Source organism: Moschus berezovskii, chromosome 21, assembly GCF_049115385.1.
Source record: "Moschus berezovskii isolate FMDL1 chromosome 21, NW_MosBer_1.0, whole genome shotgun sequence".
In the NCBI taxonomy this organism is placed as follows: Eukaryota; Metazoa; Chordata; class Mammalia; order Artiodactyla; family Moschidae; genus Moschus; species Moschus berezovskii.
In genome coordinates, this window is record NC_142480.1 from 39,459,037 (window position 1) to 39,474,615 (window position 15,579).

The 15,579-nt window shown below is 46.4% G+C and overlaps 1 protein-coding gene across 4 annotated transcripts in view; it reads left to right on the forward strand.

The window, feature by feature from the left end:
• ACSBG1 (acyl-CoA synthetase bubblegum family member 1) overlaps window positions 1-15,579 on the forward strand; it is a 58,994-nt gene that overhangs the window by 35,215 nt on the left and 8,200 nt on the right. For all 4 annotated transcript variants that reach the window (XM_055418013.2, XM_055418017.2, XM_055418019.2 and 1 more), the window contains 3 exons: window positions 7,785-8,005; window positions 8,472-8,560; window positions 8,858-8,978. In XM_055418013.2, the coding sequence (XP_055273988.2) occupies window positions 7,785-8,005; window positions 8,472-8,560; window positions 8,858-8,978 (431 nt within the window). The remainder of the gene's footprint in view (window positions 1-7,784; window positions 8,006-8,471; window positions 8,561-8,857; window positions 8,979-15,579) is intronic.

The following is a 15,579-nucleotide window of genomic DNA, read 5'->3' on the forward strand; positions in this document are numbered from 1 at the left end:
CGACCTCTGCTCAGAGCCAGCCTTCTGTGATCAGGACCCAGGGAGGAGTCAGACCTGCCTGGGAGAGCCGCTAGCCTGGTGGAAGAGGCAGATCCGACCAGGACTCGGCCCCCAGTGAGGCTTGGGCACCGAAGTCCTCAGTGAGGGGATTGCACTTGGAGCCTGAAAGGCGGGAGAGAGGGATGTGATGGAAGAAGGGTGTTCAAGGCAGAGTCACAGCCTGGGCAAGGGCACAGGGTGGGCAGGAATGCAGGGCACTGGGAGCAGCTCAGGCTGGCCATGTCTAGGTGGCAAAGGCTGGCGAGCCCTTCTGGGGAGGGCCTTCCTTAGAGACCACGGTGAGGGCATCACCCTGTGGTCAAGGGGAGATGTGGGAGGCTTTGAACAGGTCAGATGTAGGTTAAGAAGGGTGGCTCTGGGAACCCCTGGAATGTAGGAAGAGGAAGTGGCCAGAGATCATGGCTGCCCAAGGTCACTGAGTCTGAGCTTGAGTACAGGACTTGGGTAGGAGACAGGACGGTCCTTTCCCAGGGGAGGTGTGGGTGCTGGGGTCAGCGTGGAACCCTACTGCAACCCCAGCGTGGATTTGGGAGTCAGACCATGGGTGGGTATCCCAGTTCTGCCAGCCGTGGCTTAGCCTCTATGAGAGTCACAGCTACGGCACAATGTGGAAGGTTGTTCAGTCTGAGGTCACACAACCAGATGGCACGCAGCCCACTTGGCACAGGAGGGTGCTCAGTAAACCGGAGCTGTGATTGTTTTAACCCCTTCATGGGAAGGGCAACGATGGGGCCTCTCTCTGGGAGGCCAGGGGCAGGGTAGACCCCTTCCCACCAAAGTCTCCTCTTCTGGTGGTCGGGGGTTCCGACAGCTGAACCTGTGCACACACAGAGAAAGGGCCAGGCCGGAGCCAAGCTGCCCGGTCACACTTCCTGAAGGGCGTGGTTCCACCAGGGGCCAGGGCTCTCATCCCTGTCACAAAGCAGCCAGGCTAAGAGGAGACTGAACTCACAGACCAACTGCCTTGCCTTCCCTTGTCCATTCCTTCTTTTCTTCTTCTAAGAAGGAGGTGAGACAACTTATCCCTGAATCATAGGCACCGTGGATAAAAAGAGAGGGGTGTGTGTGTTAGTTGCTCAGTCATGTCTGACTCTTTGTGACCCCATGGACTGCAGCCCTCTGTCCATGGGATTCTCCAGGCAAGAATACTGGAGAATTCCTCCTCCAGGGGATCTTTCAAACCCAGGGATCCAAAAAGGTCTCCTGCATTGCAGGCAGATTCTTTACCATCTGAGCTAAAAAAAAAAAAAAAACCCAATGCAACAAAAAGACAGAACCATGTAGTCTGTGGGAGAAAAGAAACCAGATAAAGGAACACTATCCAAAACAGCCATCAAAATTTAAGTGCTTTTTTCTTCAGATGCAGTAAACCCACTTCTAGAAATCCATCCCTAGGAAAGCCTAGAATAGGGCTGAAAGCTGGGAATCATTCGATTATCTTTCAGTGGGGAGGCTGTTATGATATGTACATTATGTTACGAAATTGATATGGCCAATGGAGTATTATGCAGCCACACACACACAATGAGGGAGAGAATGATTTTTTTTTTCAAGTTAAAATCTTTTGTTTACTAGATTTTAAATTTTTTAATATTAATTTATTTGGCTGCACCGGGTCTTAGTTGCAGCCCTTGGGATATTTCATTGTGACAGATGGACTCTCTAGCTGCGACTCGCCAGGTTAGTTCCTCTGCGGTACATGGGATCTTAGTTCCCTGACCAAGGATTGACCCCATATCCCCTACATTGCATGGCAGATTCTTAACTACTGGACCACCAGGGAAGTCCTGAGAGATAGATATTAATGTCGCAAAAGCTAAAGATGGATGATTTGGATAATGATGATGTTTGATGGGGTCCATATAACATTTTTTTAAAGTGTGAGCAACATTAAAAAATCAAGTGATTGTACTTAAACACCCAGATTTCAGGTAGCTCTTGGTTTCCATTCCTCCTGGGCACCAAATCCTACAGCCAAGGAGCAGCTGCCCCCTTTAGAGGAGGCTTGTACCCGCCGCCAGTCTCCGCTACTCCCTGTTACCTCCCTGACCCTGAGTCTGGGGTCAGGGCAATGGTCACCACCCTTGTATTACAGCTTCCCTTAGCGAAATACTGCACTATTCTCTGTCTTTGTCAAAAACGGAGAAACAAAAGGCAGAGCCATGTGTCTCAAAGAAAATGAGAGGGAACCTATTTCTTTGTGAAAAGGAAGACTGTGCCTCTGAGTTTCACTTGCAAATCCTGGGGCAATTCATTTATTTATTGTTTATACATTATTTATGATTGATGTTGATTCATTACCTACCTGCCCGCTGTTGGCATTTTGGGTTTGCTACCCTTGATTAATACAGTAGCAACATGATTCCCTTTTTCCCTTTTGGTTAAAAAGACAACAGCCACAAAATTAAAACGAACTCCTTGTACATAGATTTGTAAACACAGTGCACGCGTGTGTGCTAAGTCACTTCAGTTGTGTCCGACTCTGTGCGACCCCATGGACTGCAGCTGCCAGGCTCCTCTATCCATGGGATTCTCCAGGCAAGAATACTGCAGTGGGTTGCCTTTCTCTTCTCCAGGGGATCTTCCTGACCCTGGGATCGAATCCACGTCTCTTAGGTCTCCTGCATTGGGAGGTGGGTTCTTTATCATTAGCGTCACCCAGGAAGCCCCTGTATACACAGGACACACATCAAATGACAACAGTGATTACCTAGACTTAAGGAAGGCCTATCCATTTTTATATTATGTACTTCTAACCTTTCCTGTTTCTTAGAACAAGCATATAGTTTTGTGATTTTTTTTTTTAAAAGGTTATAACTTAAAAAGTGATAAGTGAAAATTCTTGGCTGAGGGAAGCTTTCACAAGAGGTTGTAAGACTTATCTCTCATTATCTTGGTAAGCCTGGGGGGACAGGTAAATGTAGTAGAACCTGAGCAACTAGAATGCCCACAGGAAAATATACCTTCTCTGTCCTAAGCGCCAAGAAGAACCTGTATCAGGGAAGGGAAGACAGCTACCAGCTACTGGAAAGCGACTACCAGACTTTGGGCACGCTGGTTGGGCTACCTTACAGAATTCTCATGCCAATTTGGGGGGTGGTGTTAGCATTCTTCCTCCTTTTTTTTTTTCTGGCTGCATCTCATGTCTTGGGGGATCCCCAACCAGGGATCGAACCAGGGCCCTTGGCAATGAAAGTGCAAAGTCCTAACCACTCGAGCACCAGGGAATTTCATTTCCTCCCATCCTCCCATTTTTAAAAACAGTTTTATTCAGGTGTACATTATATGCCATCGAATTTGCCCATTGTAAATGCAATGATTTTTCACTTTTTCATTGAAAAAAGTCACCTTTTCAATGATTTTTTTTTCTATCAGACCATATTTTATTTTTTTTTATAGTTCATAACTTTTATAAATAAAATAAGTTAAATGTACAGTGAATAAGTTCTCTGAAATATTTCAATATTTCTGCAGGTTTAGTAACATCGTAAAATACATTTCAACTAAAATTCACAAATCTAAAAACCTGTTAGTCATTTTTAGGTGTTTTAAGTTGGAAATGAAGACCAATGTTACATCGTAATATGCCAATTACAAATAGTACTTCAAATAGCAAATACTACAGTTTGTCCCAAACTTTAAAAACTATTCATGAACTCAACACTGAACTATTGATGGCTATGAGAATTGTTTCCTAGCCTTTTTGAAAATTTCAACCCATTTACGTTTAAGGTAATTATTGATAAGTACGATCCCGTAGCCATTTTCTTTATTGCTTTGGGTTCAAGTTTATACACTCTTTCTGTGTTTCCTGTCTATAGAAGATCCTTTAGCATTTGTTGGAGAGCTGGTTTGATGATGCTGAATTCCCTCAGCTTTTGCTTATCTGTAAAGCTTTTGATTTCTCCTTCATATTTGAATGAGATCCTTGCTGGGTATAGTAATCTGGGCTGTAGGGTATTTTCTTTCATCACTTTAAGTATGTCTTGCCACTACCTTCTGGCCTGAAGAGTTTCTGTTGAAAGATCAGCTGTTATCCTTATGGGAATCCCCTTATGTGTTATTTGCTGCTTTTCCCTTGCTGCTTTTAATATTTGTTCTTTGTGTTTGATCTTTGTTAATTTGATTAATATGTGTCTTGGAGTATTTCGCCTTGGGTTTATCCTGTTGGGGACTCTCTGGGTTTCTTGGACTTGGGTGATTATTTCTTTCCCCATTTTAGGGAAGTTTTCAACTATTATCTCCTCAAGTATTCTCTCATGGTCTTTCTTTTTGTCTTCTTCTTCTGGGACTCCTATGATTCGAATGTTGGAGCATTTAACATTGTCCCAGAGGTCTCTAATATTGTCCTCATTTCTTTTAATTCGTTTTTCTTTTTTCCTCTCTGTTTCATTTATTTCTACAATTCTATCTTCTAGTTCGCTTATCCTGTCTTCTGCCTCTGTTATTCTACTGTTTGTTCCCTCCAGAGTGTTTCTGATCTCATCTATTGCATTATTCATTGTATATTGACTCTTTTTTATTTCTTCTAAGTCCTTATTAAATCTTTCTTCCATCTTCTCAATCCTTTTCTCCAGGTTATTTATCTGTAACTCCATTTTGCTTTCAAGATTTTGAATCATTTTCACCATCAAAATTTGAAATTCTTTATCAGGTAAATTCCCTATATCTTCTTCTTTTGTTTGTGTTGGTGGGCAATTATCTTGTTCCTTTACTTGCTGGGTATTTCTCTGCCTCTTCATCTTGCTTATATTGCTTTGCTTGGGGTGGCCTTTCCCTCTTCTTGCAGTTTGTGGAGTTCTCTTCATTATGTAGTTTCTTCGCTGTGTGTGGGGTTGGACGGGTGACTTGTCCGGGTTCCCTGGTTAGGGAAGCATGTGTCAGTGTTCTGGTGGGTGGAGCTGGATTTCTTCTCTCTCCTTTAGAAGACAATGGGCTGCATTTCTGGGAGCCTGATGTCCTCTGCCAGTATTCAGAAGTTGTTTTGTGGACTTTACTCCGCTTTCAAATGTTCCTTTGATGAATTTGTGGGGGAGAGAGTGGTCTCGCCGTCTTATCCCTCTGCCATCTTGTTCCTTCCTCCCCAGAACACTGGATTCTTCCTTTTCAATGATTTTTAACAAATTTGCAATTGTACCAGCCTCAATGCAATTCACTTTTAGAACATTTCCATCACCCCAAAAAGACCCTTGATGCAAATTTGTGGTCACTCCCCATTCCCAAGTCCCAGGCCACCACTCATCTGCTTTCTATCATTTCCACCTTTTCTGGACATATCATATAAATGGAATCAGACAATATGTGGTCCTTTGCTTTTAGCTTCTTTCACCAGATGTGTTTTGAGTTTCATTCATGGTGTATCAGCACTTTGTTCCTTTGTAGAGCCAAATAGCGTTCTCTTGTATGGAGAGGCCATAGTTCACTCACCAGTTGATGGACATTTGTTGTTTCCATCTCTTGAATGCTGTAGCTCTTGCTACTATGAATGTTCCTGCACAAGTCTTTGTGGGGTATGTACTATCCTTTCTCATGGGTAGATACCTAAGAATGGAATTGCTGGGTTGTATAGTAGATTTATGTTTACGTTTTTAAGAAACTGCCTAACTGTCTACCAACATGGCTGCACCATTTTATATTCCTTCCACCTGTATGAGGCTCTGGTCTCTCTTGCCTGCCCTTTGCACTTGAAGACTATTCATATGGAGCTGGGAGGAGAGAGACTTGCCAAAGTCACACAACTGGGAATGGCAGAATGGAATTTGAACTCAGGTTGACCTGACTCTACAGGCTGTGTCTTTACCCTGGTCTGCTCATGTGAGCGGACTTGCACAAAGTGCAGGGGTTGGAGACTGTAAAGAGGTTGATCTCTGGGGTCTGCCAGACTGGGTTCCAGGAAGAAGAACCTGGAAGAAGGGGCTTGGAGAAGTCTAAGGAGCAATTGGAGAGGGCTCCTCATCAGGCACGGACTGAAACCTCCACTAGGGGGCGTGGGGATCCAGCAGCGGCTGGTGATGGGCCTCTGTCAGAGAAGGCAGCCATGGATGCCAGCCAGCCTGGTCTTGGCCTTCAACAGTACACAGTGCCTGGCACTGGGTGACCTTCTGTCTGCCCCAGCCTGCATTTCCAAGCAGCCATGCCCCTGCCCCAGACATTCTGTTTTCCTATTTGGGCCTGGATATGTCCCCTTTTAATGGCTTCTCTGATGGCTCAGCGGGTAAACAATCCATCTGCAATGTAGGAGACACAGGAGATGTGGGTTCAATCCCTGGGTCGGGAAGATTGCCTGGAGGAGGAAATGGCAACCCACTCCAGTATTCTTCCCTGGAGAATTCCATGGACAAAGGAGCCTGGCGGGCTACAGTCCAAAGGGTCCCAAAGATTCAGACATGATGGAGCAACTAAGCACGCATGTCCCATTTTCCCCCATCTTTGGCCTCCATGGGAGGAAGGATGGGCTCTTCTGTCTCAGCCCCAGGGCCTCCACCTCTTTCTGCCAACTTCAGGGTTCCCATGAAACCCTAGAGTATTGAAGGAAGAGACAAGGTCCATCTGCTGGCTGCCTCAGAACCGTCTGTCATACAGCTCACTGTTGGTCTTGCCTCAAGATGGCTGTCCAAGGAAGTGGGACCGCGCCATCTCAGAGCGGGTTGGCCAGCAGGTGGCACAGTAGCCCCTGTGGTCCTCGCTCCCTCACCCATGACTCACCTTCGTAGAATGACTGCTCTGGCCCCAGGAGGCAGCCCCATGGACAAGCGTCTAGATCACCCATCCCCTTTGCAAATGATCTGGAAAAAGGGAGGAAGAACACGGTGTGCATTTATTGGGCACCAACTACATGCCGAAGTTCTTTCATTCTTTTGACCCTCATAACATCCCTGAGAACTAAACCCTCAGCTTTCCCCTGAGAAAACAGACTCAGAGGTCAAATAGCTCCCCACATCTCACGGACTAAATGGTAAAGCTCTGTTTCATCTATCGCACTCAGTAAACTTAACGGGCAGATGGTGCCCGGGACAGTGGCAGGCACGCCTTTCCCACTGTGTGACATGGGGAAAATGACTGAGCCTCGCTGAGCTGCAGCTGCCCCATCTGTAAAACGGAGCTACCAGACCCATGTTGTGCAGATGAGATGAGATCCCCAAGTGAGGGATTCACATGGGGCCTGGCCCTGGCAGGGATGAGCAAAGAGATGGTTAGATTATTTCGTGGGACTGGGAAATTTTCCAGGCTAGTGATCAGAGTCTGCTAGTTTCCAGTGTCCTCTAGCCCCCTGGAAGTGTTGCTATTTTTGATGTTTTGATCTTCTGCCATTTGGGTCTGTCCCCAACCACTTCTCAGGAGACAGAGGAAGGGTAGAAACCCCAGAGGATCTGAGAGTCATGCTCTTCTGGGGTAACCCCCAAATCCACTGATGACTGCCCAGCCTCAGGAGGCAAATTCCACCTGGCATGATGGACCCTAGCAGAAAAATGTCTAGGGTCCCCAAGGCCTCCTTCCGCCCTCCCTCTTCATTGTTGCCTCCCTAGAGCCTTGCGCATCCTTCAGGGCTGTCAGGCGTCCCCCTCCAGGCAGCCTCCTCACGAGTTTGCCAGCCCTCGTGGCTCAGTGCTCAAGGCATTGTGGGAACCAGAGGCCTGGGAGCTCTGCCCAGGGGAGGAGTAGGGGTTCCCTGGGGACAAGCCCTGGCTGGCATGATGCAAACTGTGGTCCCTCCAACCCTGCAGAGGAGGCACTATGGACGACTCGGGCCGACGGGCGCGTCCGCCTACGCATAGACCCCATCTGCTCGCAGACTCCCCGCACTGTGCATCAGATGTTCTCCATGGCTCTGGACAAGTATGGGGACCTCAGTGCTATGGGCTTCAAGCGGCAAGGCACATGGGAACACATCTCCTACACCCAGTACTACCTGCTGGCCCGCAAAGCCGCCAAGGGCTTCCTGAAGGTGAGGGAGCCACCCAAGGCCTGGCCTCTCCGCTCCCCAGCCCTGCCCTCAGTTCTGGCCTTCACAGACCTCCTTCCGATACCCCACTGGGCAAGCCCTTAGAAAGGATCACTGTAAAACCATCCCGTTCATTGAGCTAATGGTCCATTCTGGCCTGGGGCCGAGGGTTTACATTCACTGGACCCTTACTGTGTGCCAGGACGTGGCACTAGCTTCTCATTCGTCGTCCCGCTCTAGGGGCGCTGGGAAGCCTGGTGCACTGGGCTGAGGGGTGAGCTCCCTGGGAAGGCCTGGGAGGGGCAGCAAGGGCTGTTGAGTGGCTGATCCCCCAGGGCACACTCTGACCCTGGGAGGTGGTCCCTGAGGTGGGCCGGCAGAGTCCCCTGCTGTCTGGAAGGGGGGTTTGGGGAGAATGAGAGGTCCCTTTCCTGCTGGTTGACCCGGCCTGTCTACCTTTGGCCTGGAGCTCGGCCTGGAGCGGGCCCACAGCGTGGCCATCCTCGCCTTCAACTCCCCGGAGTGGTTCTTCTCAGCAGTGGGCGCAGTATTCGCAGGGTGAGTAGCTGAGGGAGGGGCAGAGTCTCCAGTGGGTTGGAGGGGGGCAGAGAGTGAAGAAAGGGTTGTTATCTCTTTTGGGGGGCCCCCAACCCCTCTCCAACATCCCATCTCTTCCCTGGGGCCCTCTCCAGACCCGTTTTTGTCCCCTCTGCCCAGGGCAGCTGTGCTGAGCTGCCTGGCCAGCCATGGGAGCTCTCTGGGGCCAGGGGCTGTGGGTGTGCCGGGCAGGGGTCAGGGCTGAGGGGTTGGGCCACTGTACTCACCCAGACACACATCCTCCTGGGTCTCTGACAGTGGCATCATCACCGGCATCTACACGACCAGCTCCCCTGAGGCCTGCCAGTATATTGCCTATGACTGCCGCGCCAACATCATCATGGTCGACACACAGAAGCAGCTGGAAAAGATCCTGAAGGTTTGGGGGAAAGGGGGCAGCAGTCACGGGGGTCAGGCCAGGCATCCTCACAGACCTCCACCTTCCCTGCCAGAGTCACCCATCATCCTCAACAGCAATCCGGCCCGGCACACGTACACATCAGCACGGCAGGGCAATGGCCACCAACCCATTTGTCAGGTCTGAAAACTGAGGCCCAGGAAGCTCAAGGAATATACCCCTCATCGCCCCCAGCCAGTCCATGGCCCCCCACGGCTTTCCCTTCAGGGAAGGGTTGAGTGCCTTGTGGGTGGTTCAGGACTCTGACACATGAGCACCCAAGTGTGAGTCTTGGTAGGAAGTAGGGGTACAGGCTGCCACAGGGTGGACCTTGGGCCAAGCCAGAGCAAGTGCTGCAGCATCTTCTGGAAACCATAGGGCACAGTAGGAGCTCAAAAGTGCCTCTTGGGGCAGCTGGCACTTTCTGGAGCACTGATGCCTGCTGATCCATTTAAGGCCCCTTTCTGATTGGCCCTGTCCCCATGTGTACCACTCTGGCATTCAGTGGCCTGAGGACACCTCTGTGCCCCAGCTGTACCCAGCAGCGTGCAAGGCCCTCCGTGGCTCCTGTCATCTCAGAGAGACTTCCTCCGGGTTGACTTGCCCTGGTTCTGGAGTTGTCACCTGGACCTCAGTCCCCACCTGCACCTGAGGGTGGGAGAAGTAGTCTCCAACCTCCTGGGACAGTGAGACCTGGAGCCCTGGCCTGGCCAGATTAGATGGCCTCCCTCAGCTCAAGTGGAGAAGTCCTTTTCTGTCTCCACTCCTTTTGAACCCTGTGTTTCCAGGGTTCCCTCATTGTGAGTGCCTCTGTTCTATCTAACTTGGATCAATGCTTGAGTTGGGGAGAGGCGGTCTGGGTGCAGAGGAGGTGGTCCAGAGTAAACCGCTCTGAGAGGCTGAGGTGAGCCTGGGCTGTGCTTAGCACCCCCTCCCTTGCCCTCCCCAAGCACTCAGGCCCTTCACTTAGTAGAATGTCCCAAGTCACTTCAGTTGTGTCCAACTCTCTGCGACCCTACAGATTATCGCCTGCCGGGCTCCTCTGTCTATGGGAATTCTCCAGGCCAGAATACTAGAGTGGGTAGCCTTTCCCTTCTCCGGGGGATCTTCCCAACCCAGGAATCGAACCAGGATCTCCTGCATTGCAGGTGGATTCTTTACCAGCTGAGTCACAAGGGAAGCCCTCACTTAATAGAAAGGTGACAAATATTTAGAGAATAGTGCACAGCAGGAGTGTCCCAGGCCCCTAGGACTCAGTGGGGCCCTGGTTCACTCAGGTTTAGATTCTTCATAGATGCCAGAGGCCCCTGACCCAGGTTCCCCCGAGGCCAGCTTTCCCGGAGACCCCAGTGGTGTAAGATTCCTTGAGAACCAAGCTGGCAGGAGCCTCAGCTGCTAAGTAGCGAAGGTTAGTTAGCCTCCTCAGCCTCACCCAAGGGAGTCACACACCCCTCAACATGGGCACTCAGATTGGGGAGGGTGGTAGAGCTATAAAATCTCCTCATAGGGGTTTCCCTGTGGCCCAGTGGTTAAGACTCCACGCTTCCAGTGCAGGGGGCACAGGTTCGATCTTTGGTTGAGGAACTAAGATCTCACATGCTGCATGGCCAGAAAAAGAATTTTTTTAATTAAAAAAGCCCCCGCAATAGATTTTGCCACCTCTCTCAGGGAGACAACCCCCTCTGCATAGATGGTTGATCTGATCTAAACGCCCTCCCCCTGACCCATTTTCCGCTGAAGGAACAGGCCCAAACCTACTGAATCAGAAATGTCTGCCCTAGATAATTACTTAAAATTTGTGTTCTGAAACTTTCCAGACAAACAAAAATAGAGAGAAGAGTATAGTGGACCTTCATAGAGTGATCATCCAGATTTAACAGTCATCAATGTTTTTCCATCACACCCATCAGTATGAAGTATTTGAAGGCAAATCTCTGACATCACAGCATTTCACCCCCTAAATAGCTCAATATTTATAAAATATAAGACAGTTTCTCATCACAGTAACTTTATCACCTTTATTTACACTAGTCAAAGAATTGTTTCCTATCACCTAATACCGACAATGTTTTTTTCCAGGCAATTCATTTGAATCAAGATCTAAACCAGGCCCGTGTGTTGCATTTGGTGGTGTCTCTTAAGAGTCTTTAAATTCAAAACAGAACCCCCACCTTTTGTCCTGTACCATAGACCAATGCGGTCCAGGACCAGTCACATCACCTGGGAACTTAGTTTCAGAACCTACCCAGCCCTACAGATTCTAAACACCAGGGTGTGGGAACCATGCCTCCTGGTGATTCTGACACAGGCTCAAGTGTGAGAGCCTGTCATAGACATGCTGCAGAAACTAGGTCAGCCGTCCTGAGCTGTTGTGTAACTTGTCCCTGTAACCTCCACACTTCCTGTTAGGTCGCAAGCCTTGATGCCCTTCAGATTAGATGCCAATTGGCAAAACCCCCCCATAGGTGGTACTGTGTACTTCCCATTGCACAGCTTCAAGAGACGTGTGATGTCAGGTAGTACCGCTTATACTGATGCCGAGCTTTGTTCCCTGGATTTGGGTGGCCACCTGCTCATCCACTGCAACGTTCCCCATCACTCTCCACTGATGAACTTTGCCTGAATTAATTGCTATTGAATACACGAGCCATGGGAAAACACTGGTTTTTAATTGATCAGTTAGGATTCTTTTCCAAAGAAAGAACTTTCTCTCATCATCTGGGGTGGTTTGCTGCCTGAAACACCCTGTTTGCACAAAGTAGATGTGGTAGATAGAAACCTGGCCCATGTTTGTTCCAGGCGTATTTGAATGAATGTGCATTCTTCAGTTTGTTGGGTAGAATGTTCTATAAATGTTAATAATATCACCTTGATTGATATGTTGTTTAACTCATCTATATCCCTGTTAATTTTCTGTTTGTTCTGTTGGTAACAAATACTGAGGGTTGAAATCTCAATTATTATTGAGGATTATTTATTTATCCTTTTAAATCTGGTTTTGTTTGTGTATTTTGAAACTCTGTCATGTATGCACATAGTTATGTTGTTATGTCATCTGGATGACTTAACCCCTTTATCATTAAGAAATGTTCCTCTTTACCTTTGAGAACCATTCTTCCAAAGCTACTTTGTCTTATATTAATATAGCCACTGCAGATTTCTTCTGATCAATGTTTGCATGGTATATATTTTTGCATTGTTTCTCTTTTAACCCACGTATGTCCTTATATTTAAAGCAAGTCTCTTACAGACAGTGTATAGTTGAGTCATACTTTTTATCTAGTCTGACAAAATTGTCTATAAAACTACCACTTGGTTCTTTCCTATTTGTTCTTTGATCCCATCCATCCCTTGATCCTTTTCTCCTCTCTCGTGATTTCTTTTGAATGGAGTTTTTTGTTTTTGTTTTATTTTTGAGTATTCCATTCTATGGGTTTCTGTGGTGGCTCAAAATTCTTCAAGCCAGGCTTCAACAGTACGTGAACCATGAACTTCCAGATATTCAAGCTGGATTTAGAAAAGGCAGAGGAACCAGAAATCAAATTGCTAACATGGATTGGATCATCGAAAAAGCAAGAGAGTTCCAGAAAAACATCTACTTCTGCTTTATTGACTACGCCAAAGCCTTTGACTGTGTGGATCACAACAAAATGTGGAAAATTCTTAAAGAGATGGGAATACCAGACCACTGACCTGCCTCCTGAGAAACTGGTATGCAGGTCAAGAAAAAACAGTTAGAACTGGACATGGTACAACAGACTGGTTCCAAGTCGGGAAAGGAGTACGTCAAGGCTGTATATTGTCACCCTGCTTATTTAACTTACATGCAGAGTACATCATGAGAAGTGCTCGGCTGGAAGAAGCACAGCTGGAATCAAGATTGCCAGGAGAAATATCAATAACCTCAGATATGCAGATAACACCACCTTTATGGCAGAAAGTGAAAAAGAACTAAAGAGCCTCTTGATGAAAGTGAAAGAGGAGAGTGAAAAAGTTGGCTTAAAATTCAGCATTCAGAAAACTAAGATCATGGCATCAGGTCCCATCACTTCATGGGAAATAGATGGGGAAGCAGTGGACACAGTGAGAGACTATTTTCTTGGGCTCCAAAATCCCTGCAGATGGTGACTGCAGCCATGAAGTTAAAAGACACTTGCTCCTTGGAAGAAAAGTTATGACCAACCTAGACAGCATATTAAAAAGCAGAGACATTACTTTGCCAACAAAGGTCCATCTAGTCAAGGCTATAGTTTTTTCAGTAGTCATGTATGGATGTGAGAGTTGGACTATAAAGAAAGCTGAGTACAGAAGAGTTGATGCTTTTGAACTGTGGTGTCGGAGAAGACTCTTGAAAGCCCCTTGTACAGCAAGGAGAGCCAACCAGTCCATCTTAAAGGAAATCAGTCCTGAATATTCATTGGAAGGACTGATGCTGAAACTGAAACTCCAATACTTTGGCCACCTGATATGAAGAGCTGACTCATTTGAAGAGACCCTGATGCTGGGAAAGATTGAGGGTGGGACGAGAAGGGGACGACAGAGGATGAGATGGTTGGATGGCATCACTGACTCAATGGACATGAGTTTGAGTAAACTCCGGGAGTTGGTGATGGAAAGGGAGGCCTGGAGTGCTGCAGTCCATGGGGTTGCAAAGAGTCTAACACGACTGAATGACTGGTGGCTCAGATGATAAAGAATTTGCCTGCAATGCAACAGATGTGGGTTCAGTCCCTGGGTTGGGAAGATCCCCTGGAGAAGGGAATGGCAACACACTCCAGTATTCTTTTCAGAAAAATTCCATGGACAGAGGAGCCTGGTGGGCTACAGTCTATGGGGTCATAAAGAGTGGGACACGACTGAGCAACTAACACTTTCACTTTCATTCCATTCTATCTACTGGCTTCTTAGCTCTCCCTCTAGTGTTTGCTCTAGGGCTTACAATATGCTTCTTTAACTCATCACCGTCTACTTTCAAACACTATTAGAATGTAATCTTGTACTACTTTGCATGTAGCATGTGAATCTTACAGCAGTGTACTTGCATCCCCTTTCCATTCTTCGTGCTATTGTCATTCATACTTAGCTTCTATGTAAGTTATAACCCCTGCAATGTAGTATTTTATTTACTTATTTATTTGGCTATGTCAGATCTTAGTTGCAGCACTTGGGATCTTCGATCTCCATCGTGGCATGGGAGATCAACTCTTAGTTTTGACATGTGGGATCTAGTTCCCTGACCAGGGCTTAAACCTGGGCACCCTGCACTGGGAAAACGGAGTCTTAGCCACTGGATCCACCAGAGAAGTCACTGCAATGTAGTATTTAAATAGTCATGTATCATTCAAAAAATTTTTTTTATTTTATTTAATAAATGGTACAAAGCACAATGCCAAAAACATTAACAGTTAACATTTCACCAAATGAAAAAAATACTATAGAATACACAGTTGCAAAAAGCTACATTAAGTTATTTTACAACTGCCTCAAGCTGCAAAAAGAAAAAAATCCTAATACCATATCTAAGTTATCCCCCTCTCAAAATAATGCCATTTATGTTATAAACCACGAGCTCCCCATCAAAAGATGGGAACTGCTTTTGTTAATTCATACATATATATATATATATATATGACTGTATCACTTTGCTATACACCTGAAACAAACACAACACTGTAAATAAAATATAGTATAATATAAAATAAAAATAAGTAACAGATCTGTGGGGCTTTACACTGAGTTAGAGTTCCTATCAGAGGGATAACAGCACCACAGCCGCACTGAATCCTCATGAAGGAAAAAATTTTTTTGAAGAAAGGGAAGATGTTTCTTTTTGGTTTACCCACATATTTGCCGTTTCTGGCTCTCTTCATCCCTTCATGTCCTTCCCGAGTTTTCATTTGGTTTGTCTTCCTCCTAAAGAATTTTCTTCAACATTTCTTGGAATACAAGTCCAAGGGCAATGCCTTCTGTCAGCTTCTCATTTTTGCCTTCATTTTTCAAAAGGTATTTTCATTTGGTTTAGAATTCAGGATTGATGGGTTTTCTTTTTTTTTTCCTTTTAGCTCTTTAAAGACTCCATCCCAATGTTTTCTACTTTGCATAGCTTCTGATAAATAGTCTATACTTTCTTATCTTTGTTCCTTTCCACATGGTATATCTTGTTTCTCTGACCTCTTTTAAGATTTTTTTCCTTTATCACTGGTTTTCAGCAATTGGATCATGCTGTGTCTTGGCCTCTTTTTTCTTTGTGATTATCCTGCTTGGGATTCACTGGGAGTCTTGAATTGATGAATTTATAGTTTTAATCAAATTTAGAAATTTCTCAGGCTTTTTTCAATTAAAAAATGTTTCCTGGGACTCCAATTACATATATGTTAGGTTTCTTAGTTTTCTCCCCCATGTTAATTTATTCCAGTTTTTTTCTCTTTCTCAAATTCATTTTGAAACTTGTGTTTAATGAAGCCTTTCAGGGCAGGTTTACATAGCCTTTCCTCTAAGGCTAATTTAGCCCCATAACTAACACTTGTCGCTTCTGAAGTCTGTATTTCATACCTCCTGAAGGCAATGGCACCCCACTCCAGTA